This window comes from Ovis aries, chromosome 18 (genome assembly GCF_016772045.2).
Source record: "Ovis aries strain OAR_USU_Benz2616 breed Rambouillet chromosome 18, ARS-UI_Ramb_v3.0, whole genome shotgun sequence".
Classification (NCBI taxonomy): Eukaryota; Metazoa; Chordata; class Mammalia; order Artiodactyla; family Bovidae; genus Ovis; species Ovis aries.
In genome coordinates, this window is record NC_056071.1 from 58644303 (window position 1) to 58664747 (window position 20445).

At 51.5% G+C, this 20445-nt stretch overlaps 1 protein-coding gene across 1 annotated transcript in view; it reads left to right on the top strand.

Annotated features, from left to right (window-relative positions):
- Positions 1–19941, top strand: part of C18H14orf132 (chromosome 18 C14orf132 homolog) — a 56138-nt gene extending 36197 nt beyond the window's left edge. The window contains exon 3 of the mRNA XM_042234990.2: positions 11850–19941. Within this exon, the coding sequence (XP_042090924.1) occupies positions 11850–12074 (225 nt within the window). The 3' untranslated portion in view covers positions 12075–19941. The remainder of the gene's footprint in view (positions 1–11849) is intronic.
- Positions 19942–20445: the final 504 nt, after the last annotated feature.

Here is a 20445-nt window from a genome sequence, read left to right on the forward strand (position 1 = left end):
AACATGATATAGTGTGCTAAGTCTTGTATGCTAAGTCATTTCAGTCGTGTCTAACTCTTTCGACCCCATGAACTGTAGCCTTCCAGGCTCTTCTGTCCATGGGAATTCTCCAGGCAGGAATACTGGAGCGGGTTGCCATACTCCTTCACAGTATCTTCCCAACCCAGGGATCGAGCCCACGTCTCTTACGTCTCCTGCACTGGCCCACAGGTTCTTTACTGCTAGTGCCACCTGGGAAGCCCTCCTGTAATGTCACTACATAGCTAACTATAATATAATGTAATGCAACATGATACAATAAATAAAATATAGTGTAATAAATGTAACATGATAAATATTTCATCAGTTGTGGGAATGAATTAGTGTGGGGCCCCAGTGGAGAAAGCCATACAGCCTAGAGTGACAATAGGGGTTAGGAGCTGGCAGATGTTGTTGGTTCCTGATCAGTTACTTAGAGCTGTGCAAGCTCAGGGAAGTGACTGGCCCTCTGAGCTCCCAGCCAGCCCCCTGGTGCTGGGCTGGTGTGAGGGTGAAATAGCTCTTCGTTGGGACTTCCTGCTCATCCCTGCTGGGCCCCTGGGTGCTCAGGAGAGCCTCAGGAGAGGACATGAGCCCAGGTGGAGGATGGGTAAGCAGGTGAGCAGCCTGAGCTGTGAGGTGGCTTCGTGAAAATGCCTGAACATAGAGCTCAGGGGTAAGTAAGGACAGTGTGGCCCCTGCAGTTGATGGGATCTGACCCATCACCATCCCTGGTCAGGAAACTTTTTGAGAGTCGCCGTTGCACAAGACTAATGTCACAGTGGTCCCATGCTGCGAGGGAGGCACCAAATAAACACAGAGGTTGCTCTAAAAGTTCTCGGTGTGTCGGAGCTTCCCTGGTGGTCCAGCGGTTACGTTTTCACCTTCCAGGGCAGGAGGCGCAGGTTCGATCCCTGGTTAGCGAGCTAAGATCCCCCGTGCCTCGAAACCGAAAAGCCAAAACATAAAGCAGAAGAAATACTATAACAAAGCAATGAAGACTTTAAACATCGCTGGCATTAAAAAAAGAAAAACGTAAAAAAAAATTGCTCTCTGTGTGCACTCAGCACTGGCCCGGATGGCATTCTGCCTGGTCACATTTGGGGGTGCCGCACGGCTCCCCTCTCTCTTTGAGGGAGTAAAGCATCTCTCCTCTTGGTCCTGCACAGCGTCAGCATCACGTACAGTGGCTGTGGAGTTGGCTGTGGGGCGACGCTTCACCCCTCACATACATGATGGTGGTACCCAACCCAGGGGGTTCGTTGTTCATGATAAAATGCATCCATGCCCATAAGATGCCCAGGACATACCTGGCATAGAGCATGCTCTCGATAAATGGTAGCTACTGTTTTTATTTCCTCCACTTTGTCTTTAATTAAAAACTCTTTAGTGTGTAAACACTAGCCAACAGGAGTGGCGAATATTGCCATTAACTTCAGCCTCCATGGAAGAAACACATAGGGAGGTGGGTAGCTGCCTGTGCACTCTCAGGTTTGATGGAAGGGCAGGATTGCTCTTTTGCCTTGTGCTCTCTGAACAAAAGAGCCAAGTGTGGAGGCCAGGTCTCTGCCGATAGCATCGCCAGGTGCACGTGACTTCATGAAACGGCCCACGGGCTTCATGGTCCGGAGGCCTGGATGCCACTGCCAGGTGTGTGATGCCATTAGTGGTTTTAGACAAGATGCCCAAAGCCTGGGGCTGGAGGCGGTCACTGCAGACTAGCCCTGGCACTGATCCTGACCCTGAACTTCTGTGGAAGGAGGCAGAGCCCTCCTGCTGATAGCCTCAGGGGGAGGAGAAAAGGATTTCCCACTTTCCAGGCAGCCCAAAGCAGGTCTGTTTGGAGCTCTTAGTTTCTGCCTGCATCAGAACAAGCACGTGTCTGGGGTCACATGGGGCATCTGCTGGTTGGCACGGCTGGTGGAGAAGGTGGGCAGAACACAGCCGTGGTTGTTAGCCCAGTTAAATTTGAATGTCAGATAATTTTTTACTACACATATAATTTTTTTGCTCAAAATATGTCTAATATGACATTTGAGATATACCAAAATTATTTAGGGCTTCCTAGAGGCCGTCAACCCACTCCAGTACTCTTGCCTGGAAAATCCCATGGGCAGAGGGGCCTGGTGGGCTACAGTTGATGGGGTCATGAAAAGTCGGACACGACTAAGAGACCTCACTTTCACTTTTCACTTTCATGCATTGGAGAAGGAAATGGCAACCCACTCCAGTACTCTTGCTTGGAGAATCCCAGAGATGGCGGAGCCTGGTGGGCTGCCATCTATGGGGGTCGCACAGAGTCGGACACAACTGAAGCAACTTAGCAGCAGCAGCAGCAGCAGCAGCAGCAGCAGGTGGCGCTAGTGGTAAAGACTCTGCCTGCCAGTGCGGGAGACAGAAGAGATACAGAAGAGGTTTGATCCCTGGGTCCGGAAAATCCCCTGGAGGAGGGCATGGCAGCCCACTCCAGTATCCTTGCCTGCAGAATCCCATGGACAGAGGAGCCTGGTGGGCTACAGTCCACAGGGTCACAGAATCAGACAGTACTGAAGCGACTTCACACACACACACAGACACATACACAAAATTATTTTACTCAGTTCAGTTCAGTCGCTCAGTCGTGTCTGATTCTTTGCGACCCCATGGACTGCAGCACACCAGGCCTCCTTGTCCATCACCAACTCCCAGAGTATTTTACTACTATTATACAAAAAATTTATTTTTTTGTTTATCTGAAATTCACATTTAACTGGGTGTCCTGTATTTTGTCTGAGGAATATTAAAAAATTTTTATTGACGTCTAGTTGATTTACAATGTTGTGTTCATTTTAGGAGGACAGCAAAGTGAATCAGTTATACATATATACATATATCTGCTCTTTTTTTAGATTCTTCTCCCATGTAGGCTATTACAGAGTATATTGTCAAGTGCCTATGCTGTGCAGGAGGTCCTTATTAGTTCTGAGGACTTTATCTAAGTGATTATCTGACGATCTCACCACTCAGGTCTCACTTTACAGCCATTTATTACTGACTCTGGGCTTCTTAGTGTCTGCCAGCCTTCTGAGCACTGGGCTTGAACCTTGGCGATGGCTCATCTGAGCTTCCTCCCTGGTGAGTGAGGCTCGGAAAGAGGGGCAGGGCTGCAGCGGCCAAGCCTCCTGGCCCCAAAGGGATGGAGGACAATAGGAATGTTTCTGTGTGTTAGTTGCTCAGTCGTGTCCGACTCTTTGCGACCCCATAGACTGTAGCCCGCCAGGCTCCTCTGTCCATGTGATTCTCCCGGCAAGCGTATGTAGTGGGTTGTCATTTTCTTCTCCACGGGATCTTCCTGACCCAGGGATCGAACCCTGGTCTCCTTCATTGCAGGCAGATTCTTTACCCTCTGAGCTACCGGGAATGTTTTTACTCTAGTACAAATTTAACTTTTCCATCTGCAGTGTTGGGGTCACCGTGCGGCACGCGTGGCCTAGCGTGGTGTGGACTGGCTCCAGGGGGCCGTGGCTGCCGTGGACACTGGGCCCCGTCCTCCAGAGTCTAGTTGAATCTACGTGTGCCTGGGCCAGGACCCTGCAGTGCCAGGGTCCTGAGGAGGGCCTTCGAGGGGGGCAGAGTTCGGTGGACCCGAGGGCATAGCCAGCAGGCTCCCTTCATCAGCCGCCGTCAACAAACGTCCCCTCCTCTGCCAGGTGCTCGTTTTTCAGGAAAGTGTCTGGCTGGGCTCTGGTGACCGCTCTTTGAAGATTTTCTTTTGAAAGCATCTTCTGCTCCTTCCCCTGGAGGGGCCCAGCTTAGGGGAGATTTATGTCACTTCTGACTCCTCCAGATGGGACCTGGAGGCCTTGCCTCCATGGAGCAGCGCTGCTGTAGGGGGTGGGGTGGGCACTGCATGGACCCTGGAGGACGGGGCCCCAGTCCTCCATGACAGCCATGCCCTCCTGGAGCCCTTCCACGCCATGATGGGCCACACATGCCATACAGTGACCCCAACACGGAAGGACGGGCACCCCACGGTGGAGGCACCATCCTGGCTTCCGAGGGGTCTGGTCCTAACCATCTCGTGTGTGGTGCTCTCGTTGAGAGCATTGAACTGATGTTTAAACCACCAGAAGGCGACAGGCATCCATATGCCCACCGAGCAGAACAGACCCCTTTTAATATTTAATCATGCTTCCTCATCTTTCTTTTCTTAGAATAACATGTTACAAACAGAATCAGTCTCCTTCCCCCCATCTCCTCCTTTCTCAGATAAATTACTGCTGCTGCTGCTGTTGTAAATCTGGCCGATATGTTTACCATCCTTGTCTGTACATTTACATATGTGTGGATCCATGCATAAAATATAGGATTATTTTTAAGGCATGTTTTTAATTTCAGGGATGATAACTAAGTTTATCTCGAGACTCGCTTTTTCCTCCCGAAAAGTGTTTTTCACATAGTGTAAGGCCCTCCCGGCATCTCCCTTCTTCTATGAGGCTGTCTACACTTTTTTCGCCGCGTTTTAATTTTTTTTAAGTAATTTATATATTTTTGGCCATGCTGGGTCTTCATTGCTGTGTGTGGGCTTCCTCTACTTGTGGCTTGTGGCTTATCTCGTTGAGGAGCACGGGCTTCAGTAGCTGTGACTCTCCGGCCCCAGAGCACAGGCTTAGTAGTCGGGTGCATGGGCCTAGTTGCTCTGAGGCACGTGGAATCTTCTTGAACCCATGTTCCCTGAAATATAGGCAGATTCTTAACCATGGGGCCACCAGAGAAGCCCCTCCCCAGTTTTAAATGAAAAATCTGAACCTCAGATTAAGAAATGGGTCTTGAGCACACAAAAAGGGAAATGTTGGCTCCAGGACTGAATCTCAGCATACCTGTGGGATTCTTGGCCGATGGTCCTGGAATTCATTCACTCACCAAGTGTTACAGTTTGGAGTGTCTGCCCTGTTCTAGGCTCCAAGACACTGGGGGAAGGAGGGAAGGCCCCCACCGTCCTGGCAGTTATGGTCAGGAAATCTGTGCAGGTAACACTGACCTTCAACACTCTGTTCTGCCGTCCCCACTTCAATAAGCCAACAAGACTTTTTCCAATCTTGGCAAGGTCGTCTCTGATAAGGAAATGAGTTCCCTGCTCCCACCCCCATCCTCACCCCATGCCGTGTCCTTCTGATTGCTAGCATCTAACTGAGCAAGGGGCTTCCCGGGTGGCTCAGTGGTAAAGAATCCGCCTGCCAAGCAGGAGACGTGGGTTCGATCCCTGGGTTGGGAAGATCCCCTGGAGAAGGAAATGGCAAGCCGCTTCAGTATTCTTGCCTGGGAAATCCCATAGACGGAGTTTGGCGGGCTCCAGTCCACGGGGTCGCAAGAGGGCTGAACATGACTTAGCAACTAAATGAGCAAGAGAAGACTTCTTCTCTTGTTCTTTCTCCTCAAGCCATGCTCATTTCTGCATGATGGACCTCCTGGTGTTTGAAGTTAGGAATCATCACCCCCAGATCTGAGCCCTGAACTCACCCAGACCACTCATCCCCTCCTCAGGGATCCAGTGACGTATGGGTATGAGAAGGCACAGTTACTCATCTCCATAAGGGTGTGACATCCAGAGGTCAGTTCTGAAAGCAGCTTAAAATTAGACCTGGCTGGCTGGAGGGGCTTTCAGAAAGACCTTCCAGAGGCTTCTGGGGTCACCTGACTCTGAAGTGACTTTAGCCATTTCCCCCGTTCTTACCAGGAGTCAGTTTCTAGTCAGATCTTCCCAACTCCCAGATGGTGGAATTGAGGCCAACCTTTTCTGGTTTTCTATTCATGGGATTTTGCTGTCTATAGTTATTTTCATGTCTTACCCGGCACTTTGAAGTAGACTCTGTTTCACAAAGGGAAAAAAAACCATCAAAACCAACAAACCTGAGGAGATGGCTTGAGCGACAGTGCCGACTGGACTCCGAGCCTCTCTTGGCAGGCAGTCTCGACAAAACCTGTGAGGGTGTGGAGGGTGGTCTGTACAGTCACAAAGAAGCATCTGATTAACTGATCGCAGGAAAACTCACACCCGGAAAGGCCGGGTTCTCAACTCCCTCTCTTTAGCTGAAGCAGCTGAATAACCGAGAATACTCTCGGTTTTGAATTACTACACAACAGGAGAAGAGAAGAATATTCGGAATGACTGAGTGGCCGGTGCCACAGTTTATTTATCCTGGATGACCTGATTCCCTCCTTGGGAGAATCCAGCGGTTCCACCGTATTATCTCCGTCACTTACAGGGAGGGAAACGGGGGCGAGTTGGGTAAATGATTCGCTCGGCTATACTCTCTGTAACAAAGCAGGGTTTACCCCCCAGTCTTTCTAACACCAGAGCCCCCCCACACACACCCCGAGGTGGCAGAATCAGGCACTGGCTGAGACCCTGAGGTTTAGGGCAGAGAGGGGCTCGCCATGAAGCACGAGCTGTCCCATCGCCCGGGAGCTCTGGATCAGGGGTAGGAAATCGGCCATCTGCTGATTTCAAGTTCAGCAATTCCACACGGTCGTCCTTGTTGCCTTCTCTGCGGTATGGATGGGGGTGAGGGGGCTGAGATGAGTGGGCCGTGGCCTTGCCTTCAAGAGTTCCCCGTGTGGTGGGAGATCCACCTCTAGTTAGCCAGGCCTGTGGTGGGCACCTTACGTGGCAGAGTCCTTGCGGTCGTGAGGAAGGCTAAGGCTCTTGAGATGGGAGATGGCCCGAGGGAGCCCAGTGTAACGACTGCAGTCAGACTTCTGACCTCCAGAACTGTAAGATAATACATGTGTGTGATTTTAACTTTTTATTTTTGCCACACTGAGTGCCCCGTGGAACTTCCCTGACTAGGAGGGGAAGGGAGAGCAGGGATTGAACCCATGCCCCACTAGAGCACCAGGAAAGTCAAATGCGTGTCGCTTTAAGCCACTGAGTTTGTGGCAATAGGAAATTGAAATGACATTAACTACCCACAGAACTGGACAGGGGCACAGGTGAGGCCTCTGGGGGAGAAGTTAGCAGCCCCTTTGCAAGTAGGTGGCAAGGCTGTGTCAGCCGGGGGTGCTGCTCTCTCCTCCCCCCACCAAAGGCTCTGGCCAGTGCCCCGCCTTTTCCCCCAGTGATTTGGATGAAAATACCCACTGTACCTCCGTATGCGCTGAAGAGAGGAGAGGGGCATCAAGCTAACATTCAGAGATCTCAACAGAAGTGGAGTCAGGGGGCAGGGAGTGGTCTGTCTAAGAACCCAGGGCCTTGGGGGGTAGGGGGAAGGAGAGGGTGAGATGGTCGCTGGGCAGAGGACAATGGGTGTGTGATTAATTCCAGGGAGGGGCGTGCAGCAGAGGTGTCAGGGAATGGGGCTGAACCAACCTCAAAGTCCAGGCTTGCTCGGGAGGGAGAAATTCAGCTTCCGGCCTGGCCTGAGCCCCACCTTCTAAGAGGCCACCAGCTAATAGTGTCTTCGGCTTCACCTGATGTAAGGGTGGGCGAGTCAGATGAAGACCCTGGAGAAGGGTGGTGCCATGTCAGGGCTGCTGGAGGAGAGGGTACTCCCCCAGGTCAGGGTGGGATCAGTGGGGAGATGCTGGAGGGGTAGAATCGGTCAACAGTGCTATTGGTCTAGGTTGAGGGTGGTTGTCACTCATCTGTCAATCAGCAGGATTTATCAGGCACCACTGTGCTGATGATCTAGGCAAGGCTTTAGAAATTCCACAATGAGAAGTAACTTGTCTGCTCCTTGCTAAGAGCTTCCAGACCTCGGCAGGGGGCGGGGGGGGGGGGGGGGGGGGGGGGGGGGCGTCGAAATAAGAACTGCATCTTGAGACAGGAGCCCCCAAGGAGAGGTTGTGGTCTTGGGGGTACACAGGATGGAAGGCTATAGTGGACAGGACCATTAGCTAAGATCCAAAGGGTGAGTAGGTTTCATGGGAAAGTCTGGGCCCCTCCCTGCAGGACAGTCAATCACTGCCTCTGCTGACCCCCTAGAATGAATGCGCCCGATTCATCTGTAACCTGTCTCATCTATATTACCAGCTGAGGGGCAAAACAAGGTCACAGCTCTTTTATTTAAACTTTTGATTGTATTTTTAATAGAAGATATGTTAATTATTATTCTCATTTGTGTTTGTCATCCTATCTATTAAAATATACCAAGTATAACATACACTAATTTAATAATTTAATGCACTGTTATAATAGACACATGTAAGGAGGTTATTGTTTAATTACTATGTCGTGTCTGGCTCTTTGCAACCCCATGGACTGTAGCCCACCAGGCTTCTCTGTCCATGGAATTTCCCAGACAAGAATACTGGAGTGGATTGCCATTTCCTTCTCCAGGGGATCTTCCCAACCCAGGGATTGAACGCCTGCATTGGCAGGCGGGTTCTACACCCCCAAGTCACCAGGGAAGCCCAGAAAGAAATATACATATAAGTTAAAAGATCATATCAGTTAATCCCACTGTTGAGTTAACCGGTTCACATCTAGTGTCTTTCCAGGTTTTTCTTGATGCAAATGTCCCTGGTGTCTCATATGGTAGAGAATCTGCCTGCAATGTGGGAGACCTGGGTTCAATCCCTGGGTCGGGAACATCCCCTGGAGAAGGGAATGGCAACCCACTCCAGTGTTCTTGCCTAGAGAATCCCCATGGACAGAGGAGCCTGGTGGGCTACAGTCTATGGTGCTGCAAAAAGTCGGACATGACTGAGCAACTAACACACAGACACATATGTGTATAAATATTTTTACAAAAATATCCTGCTGTTAATACCATTTATAATGTTATTGTGGTATCTGTATTTACTTGACTTATGTATAGGTCTGTATCATTAAGACTGTGTAATCTGCTGGATAGATACACCAGAATTTATTTAATTCCCTCCACTGAACTTTTTTGTGCAATATTTAGACGTCTTTTGTGTATCTCTGGTATAATTGTTTCCCTAGGATAAAGTTCTAGAAATAGAACTGCAAGGTCTAAGAAAGGAAGACCCGTATATAAATGCCGCCCCAGATAAATTCTCACAAAGTGAACTCATCCCTGTGATTTGCAGCACCCCCCACCAACACAGCCGCCCCCGCCCCCCCCCGCCCCCAAGGATCAGCAGGCAGCCTCTCCTGGTTGCCCCCTGGTGGCTTCTGTTTGTCACGACAGCTCCCAGTTTGACACCTGTCTGGTCCCCACCTAAGTAAAGGACCGAGCTGTGCTGTGGATGAAATGCCAAGCTCCTCTGAGCATGAGCCAGTCAAAGGCTGCTCTTTGCAGCCCACACAGATGCTCAAAAACATCCATTGCCCCAGTCACAGGGCATCCTTTAAAAAGAGGCCACTGAGATTCAGAGCAGGCTGCACATGGAACTGCCTGCAAGTAGCCTCTCTGTGTGAACTCTCGAGTGGTTCGGGTTCCCTTCAGATACTCTCTTTTATTCCATCCCTTCCTCCTGCCCCCCTTTTTTGCTCCTTCTCCTTTCCTGCTCTCATCCCCAGCTGGAGTGGGGACCCCCAGAAGCAGGGGCCTCCCCCATCTGGCTCACCACTGCAAAGTCCAGAACTGCGGCCCCTAATTAATAGTCCCTAGTACAAGTCAGACGAGCGGCTGAGTGAGGCGGTCCCTGCTCTGCTCCCATCATCCCCCTGGGCAGTACATACATCCCCGCTGGAGCGTGGTCCCAAGGGGCAGTGACTGTGCCAGGACCCAGTACTGAGCCTGATCCAGGAATGGGGAAGGCTGTGGACTTAACAGGAAGCATCCTGGCCCCACAGTCAGACACCCTGGTCTCAGACTTGACCCCAGCACAGATGAGTGCAGTGGTCTTGACCTTTACTTACCTATCTGTGAAATAGGGGTACCATGGTACCCTGCAGCTGGAGAACCGAATGATTAAATGAGAGTGTTTTAAGATGTCCAGCACATTCCCTGACCATAGCTGGGTCTCTGTACGGGCAGTAGTAGAAGTAGCTCGGTAAATGTTGTCCAAGGAAGGCTTCACTGTCCAGGGCTCATTCATTCATATGCCACTAAAAAAAGTTTATTATGGGCCTGAAAGTTGCCAAGGGGTTTCCCCTGGTGGCTCAGTGGTATAGAACCCACCCAACGTGGCTGACTCAGGTTCGATCCCTGGGTCGAGAATACCCCTGGAGAAGAAACCCCATGGAATCCCACTCCAGTATTCTTGCCTGAGAAATCCTATGGACAGAGGAGTCTGGTGGATTGCAGTCTAAATGATGACAGTAGCTGCCAAAGCCAACTCTGGGACTTAAGGCGTATCAGCCTGTGAATGTGTCTGGAAGGGTCTGGACGGCCTGGACTTTGCTCTTCTGGACCATATCCAGGGCCAAGCCCTCCCCTTGAGCAACCCACCTCCCCAACACCCCCCTTCCCCCGCCACCCCGTCACCGAGTCTCAGGAGCAAAAGCCTTTGCATACGGAAGGAGAAGCTCTGATCCCTAGAGTGCAAAGGTGTGGCATCTTCCTGAGCAGTAAAGCAGGGCTGGGGAATTAGTCACCCTTCTGAGAATTCTGTCCCTGAGCACTAGAAGCTCTGCAGTCGTAGCCATTGACTGGGGAATTCTGTATGTGGGCCTGCTCCAAAAATTAAATATGCACGTGCAAGTGTGTGCGGATGCCCGAGTGTGTGAACAAGGGTGTTGTTGCTGTTCAGTCACCAAGTCATGTCCAGCTCTTCGTGACCCCATGGACTGCAGCACACCAGGCCTCCCTGTCGTTTACCATTTCCCAGAGTTTGCCCAAGTTCATGTCCATTGAATCAGTGATGCCGTCCCACCACCTTGCCCTCTGTCACCCCCTTCTCCTCCTGCCTTCAGTCTTTCCCAGCATCAGGGTCTTTTCCAGTAAGCAATGTGGCTGACTCAGGTTCGATCCCTGGGTCAGGAATATCCCCTGGAGAAGGAATCAGGTTTGGATCAGGTGGCCAAAGTATTAGAGCTTCAGCTTCAACAGTCCTTCCAAAGAGTATTCAGGGTTTATTTCCTTTAAGATTGACTGGTTAGATCTCCTTGCTATCCAAGGGACTCGAGAGTCTTCTCCAACACCACAGTTCAAAAGCATCAATTCCTCGGCGCTCTGCCTTCCTTATTGTCCAACTTTCACATCCTTACATGACTACTGGAAAGATCATGGTCTTGACTATCCTGACCTTTGTCGGTAAAGCAGTATCTTTGCTTTTTAACACACTGTCTAGGTTTGCCATATTTATAATAGGAAAACATCCAAATTCCTGAATCTCCAGTTCTGGGGAAATGATTAAATTATGGCTTGTATTTAGGATAGAATATTATACAACTGTAAAATCGCATTTTGATAGGCTTTTTAATACAGGAGTATAAAATGACATGTTTAAAGGTTTTCTCTCTCATACACACACACACACACACAAAATTGGAAAGGAAAATTTCACAATATTAAGTGATTATCCCGAAGTGGTGAAATTGTGATTCTCTTTTTTCCTCTCCGTTTGTATCTTCTTAATGTTCTGTGCTGAGCCCATATTATTTTTACAGTTAGGAGATGAAGAAAGACATGTGCGGATGTGTGCTGTCCTGGGGAGGGGGGGCTGGTGTTTAGAGAGGGAGGGTCTATACGTCCCAGTGAATTGCCAACTAGCCATGGGATTGTCACCTGCAAGGTTACCATGAATGTCTGCCTCAAAAGGTTGCTGTGAGCGCTCGTTTTTCTAGCTGAAAAGACGCGCTGTCATTTATTTAAAAGGCCAGACAAGCCCGGTTTAGTGCTGTATCTTCACGCGGGGCTGCCCGGCCAGCCACCCTCCCTTCAGCGGGCGGCCCTCCAGCCCCCGGCCCTGGTTAATTCTCTCTCTCTCCTTCTTCCCAGCTCCCCATGATGGGAGGCGCCTTCATGGACTCGCCCAACGAGGACTTCAGCACCGAGTACTCCCTCTTTAACTCCTCCACCAACGTCCACGCGGCCTCCAACGGCCAAGGGCTGCCGGAGGAGCCGCCCAGGTCCTCCAACGACGCGGTGCTGCTCTGGATCGCCATCATAGCGACACTGGGGAACATCGTGGTGGTGGGGGTGGTGTACGCCTTCACCTTCTGAGCCCTGGGGGCTCCGGGCCAGCTTGTCTATGCTGCGCTCGCCGGGGGCGCTGTGCCTGCTGGCCTCTGACCGCACCCATGTTCTAGAACCACGAGTTCTGACCGGGGGCACAGCCTCTCAAGCAGAGCCACCATGCATCCGGAATTTCCCCCAAGCAGCCCCGATTTCAAAAAACCCCTGCTGTGGTTCTGCTGATCCAGAAAATGTGGAAGCCTGGACATCCGGCGCCTGGAGGCACGACGAGGCAAAACCTTCGAGGAACAGGTTGGAAAATTCTTGAAACCGCATTCCACGAACATGAGATCGGAGGGAGCAGCCAAGTTTGGTTTAAAATACAGACATGATTGGATGATCCCTTGCTGGCACTAAATCATCAAACGTATTAATATCACACCTGGGGTGTGGGGTGCTGGGGCAAGGGCAGCCTTCAAGACCCAGGTGTTTCCAGCCCAATCTGATTTCTCACTAGGCCCCTCGGGATATCGGTGGTGGTCCCTGGAAATGTCATAGAACATTTCTCCTTTGACTTGGAAATGGCGACTTTGATGCCCGTCGCCTGACCCCTTTGAAACCCAAGGATGGGGGACTTCCTGGTGGCGTGGCTCTCAGGGGTGGAAGTGGTGGTGATTTTTACCTGCCGGATGGACTTTCTCGTCTTTGTAAAGAGCAGAGAAGGCGCCTTTAAAAGTTAGACCTGCCAGGTGGATAACTCTTCTGGCTACCCGCCCAAGAGGCTCCTTCTTCTCTGAGAAGTCACGGGACTCTAGAGATGAGGTCTGTGCATCTCGTGAATTGGTGGGTGGGAGAGAGAGGGGCGTGACTTGCCTGTGGTCCCAGAGTACAGAACAGCAGGGGTCAGAGCGGGAGAGACATTTCCTGACTGTGATTTCAAGGCTGTCTCTGCCCCACCTCAGCCCTTCCTTGAGTACATTCCTGCCTTCTCAGCTGCCCTGGGTGGGGAGGGACTATCCAGATGGTTCTGAAGCTGTGTGCAGGGTGGGAGGGGCGTTAAGACACCCACACTTTAAACTCCGCTAGGCTGCTGTGCACTCTTGCAGGTGTAATTGTGATCTGCCTGAGTCAGTTTCTTGATATGCTTAAAAATCAGTGGCTGGGGAATCCTGACTAGTCTGGGAGCCCTCTCATTAAGACCACAGGCTTGTTGGCCTTTGAGTGCACCCACGTGCCGGGAGAGATTCACACAGCAAAGGACTCGCTTTTCTTCCATCCTTACGAAAGTTCATGGCAAAGCGTCCCCCTCCCCAAGAGAGCCCTCCCTGTCCCCCCAAGAGTAGGGGGAGCTAGGACACAGGCTGGCTTGCCCGCAAGGCCAGAGTGGCTTTTTCCTTGCTTCCTCCCTACAGTTGTACAAAAGGAAATAGATGGCATAAACTCCCTCTCAGTGGCTGAGAAACTTCAAAGACTGGTAAGGAAGCCCTCATGTGTATTTGGGGACAATTGTAAAAATAAAAAGAGAAGGCTGAATTTGTTGTTGCGGTGTCAGGAGAAAAGGAATATTCTTGATGACAGGCGAAGGGACATCTTAAATGTCTGAAGGCGGCCGCTTGTCTCTGGGAGGCTGGCCCCGAGCTGCTGCATGAATGGGGTTACCAGCCTGACCTCCAGATGTCTTTGACCTTCAGTTGACCTTCAGCTCAAGTGGCAGTCATGATCGCTGAGCATTAGCGTGGCCTTTGGGCATTGGGAGAAGGGATGTGGCACCGCCTCCCTGGACTCTTTCTGGAACCGCTGAGGGGAGCGGGCCTCGCCATCTGTAGGCAGGACCAGCTTGGAGGCAGGGCTCAGTGGTGGCAGTTTCGAGTACAGCATCTCAGCTGCTTCTCCAGTAACCTTCTCTCTGTCAAGGCCTGGGCCCTGCCTGCCCCATGAGCAAGGTCTTCCTTAGATAGACACGTGTCTTCATGAGCAAACCCAAGGAGTGAAGTCCAGAGCCAGGGTTGGGGAGACAAGCTGTCTTCATGGGGCTCACTCCCATCCAAACACCCCCATTCTTTGCCTTCTGAACCCAAGTCCCCTGGAAGCCTGAAGCCCTGTCTGAGGCAGGTAGTGGCTCCCTGTACTCAAATGGCCTGTGGGGATGACCCTGGGAGAGAAGGTTCTATGTTTGGTAACACGGGGAGGAGAGGGGAAGAGAGGAAGGGTTGACTTTTAGCTCTAAGGAGGCCCCCAACCTTCCAGGGCAGCCCTGGGGGGCCCCATGTTCACTGGGTGTTTCTGGGCACGGGAGTCTCCCCTATGAAGGTTTTCTTTCCCTAGACGAGAATGTTAGTTAAATACAACTTTCAAGTCTTTCTCTCTTCTTAATGTCAGGGCCAGAGATGATCAGGAGTTTCAGGGACCTTCTTGTCCATACTTGACATCCATACAGATCGCAGTGTCTCACCCAGGGTCAGCCCGCTCCATCTCCTATGATTTTGTTTATTTTTTTCCAACTTCACTCAGATAACATCGGGGATTGACATGCCAGTTAATTTCCAGCCAGAGTGCGCTGTCTTCTCCCTCTGGCCACAGAGGGGGATCCGTCTTTGATGTTAAGTAAAGGCCGTATTGCTTGAATCTGTCCAAGCCTTGTGCCCTGTTAACAGGCACAGATTGAATCTAATCTTCACCATTACCTTCGGTGGCGCTAGTGGTAAAGAACCTGCCTGCCAATGCAGGAGACCTAAGAGATGCGGGTTCAACTCCTGGGTCAGGAAGACCTCCTGCAAGACGGCATGGCAACCCACTCCAGTATTCTTGCCTGGAGAATCCCATGGACAGAGGAGCCTGGCGGGCTACAGTCCCTGGGTTGCAAAGAGTCAGACACAACTGGAGTGACTGAGCATGTAGGCATTACCCTAGACATCATTGTTCCGATACACAGATAAGGGACCAGAAGCTCAGGGGAGTGGGATAACTTGCCTGAGGTCACAGCAGCAAAGTGACGATCAAGATGAACCTGAACTATCTGGTCCCAAAGCCAGGCTCTTTCTGGAACGCCATTATGCCTTTAGTGGCTGCGTGGCATCTCCAGGCACCTTTAAACCAGGCCCTGAGTCTCTAGAGGCCATTTCCCGAGGCCCCACATTGTGGTATGGCCCGGCCGGCTCTGACCTCTGCAGGTGGAAGTGTCTGACCGTCCTGGGCTGGGACATGCTCAGCCTCCTTGGGAAGGCGGTCCCTGTTGCCTGCCCGCCTCTTTAAGTTAAACTCAAGTCTCTTTCCTTGGCCAGAGAAGCGCCCAGAGACCAGCGTTCTCAGGACCCACGCAGAAGGGCCCTGACTCAGAGCCCAACAGGGAGGCCCACACGAGGAGGGGCTCACACAGCCAGAATCAATAAGGACAATCCTGGGACGGTCAGCGCTGCAGGTTGGGCCCCAACAGCGGGCTCAGGCCTTCTGCTGAGCGCCAAGACCCTCCTGAGCAAGGGGGATGGATCCTTCTCCCTTGGACCCCATTCTGGGGCTTCCGTTCTGGCTTCTCCTGGGTAAGGCTGGCTCCTGAGCCCACCCTGGCTTGACAGGCCCATGCTGAGGAAGGAGGGGCTTGCCTCTTTAGGGGTTGCTCCTCGGAGGAGGAGTCCTACCTTTTCTGGAATGTTCTCTATACTTGCCTCTCGCCGTGCCCCTGCATTTCCCCTCGGCAAGCTGTGAGCATCCCATATCCCCCACCTGTGTGTGCTTGCGTCTCACCACGCACAGCAACGCTTGCTTTAGGAGGACAGGAGTTGAGGTCCCTGGAGCTTTGGAGGAGCGGCCAGGCCAGAGGACACTGGAGCCGGGCATGTCCCCAGGGGATTCGTAGGCCCCGGGGGAGACGATCACTCTGCGGGCTCCCGCTCTGTCATCACTGCCCTTTCCATGGGTCCAAGGTCAAGAGGCAGATGAGGCTCCCTTGGCCTCATCTACCCATCTACCCCCCAGAGAAAGAAGCTCGCTTCTCCTTTAGGGAGTCCCCCGGGGTCTAAGGGGAGAACTGGCTAGTAGGTACTGCTGGGCTCGAAAGACAACAGGCCACTTTCCAGCTTGTTCTAAATGGAAGGCCTGGCCGCCCGCCAGCCCACTAGCATCCCTTGGAAGCTGTCCTTGGAGACTGGGGAGACTTGGCCGCTGTCTGCACTGCAGCCTGACTCCTCCCAGACAAATGGTCCTCTCCTCCTGCAGGAAACTGACCTTCTCTCCTTATTAATAGTGATACCATTAACCGTGATTATTCTTCCTGCTGTGAGCACCTTCCTTGTGCTGTGAGCCATATCTCATTTACTTCTCCAGTCATCCCTCGGCAGGGGTTAGGGTGCAGAGAGGTGCACGGGGATCATTGTCATTTTTTTTGTAGAGGAAGCTGAGGCCAGGCTGTGTGGCTGAGGAGCTGTGATCAGACTGTAGGCTTGCTGGTTACCTCACGTCTCCCCTGATCCGCACCCTCTGTGATGAGCCCTCTGGCATGGAGCAGCCTCAGATGGGCCTCTGAGGCTGGGCTCTGCTGGTCCTAGAGCATGGATTTCAGTGGAAGTCCTAGAAAGGGGCAGAGAGCCGTGCACAGGTATTTGTCAGTCTCAGAACCTCGCAGGAGCTAGAGGCCTTAGAGAGTGTTTAATCAGGACTTTTGGGAGGTCAGCTGGGGCCAGGCTGTAAGTTAATGGAGAGCTGACAGGCCCCTGGATGGATGCCAGGCTGGGGGTCTCATGCATTCGCCCAGGATCACTGAGGGAACCCAGATTGCCTGCCCCCAGCCTTGGGATGGGCATCCATCGTGTTCTCAGCCAGCTGTCATCTGGCCCCCTCTGCCCCTTTGACTGTCCTCTGGGGCTTCCATCATGGCTCAGATGATAAAGAGTCTGCCTGCAATGCGAGAGACCCGGGTTTGATCCCTGGGTCAGGAAGATCCCCTGGAGAAGGAAGTGGCACCCCACTCCAGTGGTCTTGCCTGAGAAATCCCATGGACAGAGGAGCCTAGTGGGCTACAGTCTAAACAATAGCAATAGCTGCCAAAGCCAGCTCTGGCACTTAAAGCATATCAGCCTGTAAACATGTCTGGAAGGATCTGGATGGCCTGGACATTGATCTTCTGGACCGTATTCAGGGCCAGGCCCTACCTTGGAGCAACCCACCACCCCAGCACCTCCCCACTCCCCTCCTCCCCCCATCCCGAGTCTCAGGAGCAAAAGCCTTTACAAATGGAAGGAAAAGCTCTGATCCCTGGAGTGCAAACATGTGGCATCTTCCTGGGCAGTAAAGCAGGGCTGGGGAATTAGTCACCCTTCTGAGAATTCTGTCCCTGAGCACTAGAAGCTCTGAAACAGCTGTACCCATCGACTGGGAAATTCTGTATCTGGGTCTGCCCCAAAAAATAAATATGGAAGATCCCACAGACAGAGGAGCTTGGTGTGCATAGTCCATGGGGTTGAAGAGTCGCTAACACACACTCACACACCACACAGAGCGAGTCCTGGATGTGCTGGGCTGTCCTGATGGAGACGCCCTGGGAGCTGCGCCCCTGGCCCAAGAAAGCAGCGGGAGCCTGACTGTCCCGTGTGTGCCCGTCCTGCCCGCCTGCTCCATGGGGCCCTGGTCTTGGTCAGCAGTGAGAGGGTGGAAGAAAGCCAGGGGACGGAGCACTGGGAGCGCATGGGGCTAGAGTCAGAAATCTTCAAGTGGAAAAAGAATCCCCTCCAAGAAACCCAGGAAATCAGAATTCAGCGGTGGCTGGGTGTCCCCAGCAAGTCGCTTCTGGAGATCAAACCTTGAGCATTTTCTTGCCCTTTTTTTGAATGGGAGGATGGAGGTGGGCAGGGGCAAAACAGTGCGGACCATAGTGACTACAGGGAGGAATGTTCCTCCCAGAGTGAGAAGACAGCAGCTACTGGGACTACAATGGAATGAATGGTTTAGAGTACCTAAAACTGACTATGTAAATTCCGGAATATAAGTCCACATGGCTTGTTCTGAGTCATGGTAAAACTCGTATATTTTTTGTCAAGATAGAGAATAAAGGCAGAGAAAGCCCTTGGAGAGGTCGGTCGGGCTGCCCAGTTCCCAGGATGTGCGGGCACCTGGTTTTTGGCCACTGTGCACACTCATGCCTGCCCAGACCTCTCCAGCCAGCTGTCTGATGAAGGCTTTCATCTACTCCTGGGCCCTTTTGCATGCTGACTTCCCTCCTTCCCAGGAGGAGGTTTGAGACCCCTGCCGCCTTGGGAAGAAGTCTTGACAGATGTATGAGGCACATTCACAGGGAATTTGTGACTACTGGGGAGATCAAGAGCCCTCCCCGCCACTGAGCCCCCTCCACGTGGTGAGTGGCCAGCAGTGGCCTCAGTGTCAGTTTCATCAGCCCTGTTTCGCCCAATGTCATTATGAACCAGAGAATCCCCATGTGTATAGTTTAAAGAGCGGCAGAGGATAGGATGGTTAGATAGCATCACTGAATCAATGCAAAGGAACTTGAGTAAACTCCAGGAGATAGTGAAGGACAGGGGAGCCTGGCATGCCACTGTCTGTGGTGTCTCAAAGAGTCAAGACACGACTGAGCAACTGAACAACATCAATATAGTTTAAAGTATTGTCCTAGCAATCCAGATGGTTCTGACCCGGGCTCTGGAAGCTGGCAGGAAGGGAGCTTCTAAACTTTCACATTTTCTTGAGGAAACAGAGTCTCCCAGAGGTTTGGGAGCATTCCCAGGCCACCCTGGTGAGCAGGAGAGTGGGGTCTGGAGCCCAAGTCTTCTATCTATGAAGTTTCTCAACCACTAGGATTGTGTTTCACATCTGGGAGCAGTTTCATCTCCCAAAGGACCGTTGGCAATGTCTGGAGACAGTTTGATTTTCATGACATGGGTGGGGCGGGGGCGGGGGGTGGTGTGCTCTGATAGCACCTAGTGGGTGGAAGCCAGGGATGCCGCTGACCAGCCCCTGGGACAAGGAAGTGTCCAACCCCCAAGTGCCAATCATGCTGAGGTTGGGAAGCCCAGCACTGGACCATGCCGTCTCTAGTTCCCAGCTGTGGGGATCTTCCAAAGCGCCTCTTTCCCCGAATTTGAGTCACTGAATAAATCAAAGGTCTTCTGAGCTACAGAAGTGATCAGGGTTGCTGCGTCAAATTTAAAAAAAAAAAAAATCCAGTTGGAAGGCAGCGAATTGGAATCTAGCGAGTTGTTTGAAAATCCACGTCGTCTCACTTTCCATCGTCTTGGGCTTTCATGGGGAGGCACCCTGGATGGAGCACTCTGCAGAGTGATGTGACAGTGGGGCTGAACTTGTCCCGTGTCCCCCCTTAGCCAGTAACTGTGAGCCTCCAGACCCTGAGGCACGCGACCCCTCGTCAGTCTATCCGAGAGATGCTTCTTGGGGAAAATCTTAGAAGGGGTGCAGATGGGGGAGCTGGCCAACAGGCTTGGACAAATCTACATCCTCACTTGTTTCTGATCCTTTCTCACCCTTTTCCCCCCAGTTGAAACCATACCAACACTCTTTCTACTGTTTAAAGTTTCTACTATTTAAAGTTTTAGACCTTATTCTTGGAACTAGCCACCGTCCAGATGCCAATTCTTCATGCCGAGAAAATCGGAAATATTTCTGTGTCTTACTAATGTTTTCGTATTCAACTTGTACATGTAAGTAGTTTACTTAATAAAAAGGTATTTTAACTATTCTTTTAGTCCTTTGCTACTGAAGCCCCCAGGCTTCACAATGGGATCACTAACTTTTACTACAGTGAAAAGGCTCTTTCTTAATGTAGGGTTTCAATGTGCTCTTTTGATTCAAAACCTATAACCTTAATGGATGTAAAAAATGTGGCCATGTGGAATTGTGTCCCTTTGACCATTGTCATTTTCTATTATGGTAATTAAAAAAAGAAAACAGCTCACTCCTCTGTGTCTGAATCCAACCTGTGCTTTGTCTGAAGGATGCTGTCAACTCATCTTTGAGAGGTTCGCCACCAGCATCGTCTCCCTTCTGGTGCTCCTTCTAATAGGGACAGAGTGAAGGGACAAAGTAGGTGATTACATAGTCAACCCCACTAAGGGATCATAGGTAAAGGAAAAAGTATGGGAGACCCCCGTAAACTAATGATCGCTCAAGAAAGCAGGTTTGCTTAACCACAACACCATGCAACAGAAGCAGGAGGCATGCCCCCCAGAACAGTAAAACGATGGTGGGCTGAGACCCACCTCCTGCCCAGGAGGCCAGTAAGGTAATGATTCCTACGACAGGCTTCTCTGCAGAAACTAAAATCAAAAGTGTAAGTAAAAGGTGACATTACGCTGAAACCATATGACTCAAGATTTTGGCCCAGGCCACTGCCTTTTTGCTCATTTCCACTGTGCCATGTTGGGAAAGATTGAGGGCAGGAGAAGGGGACGACAGAGGA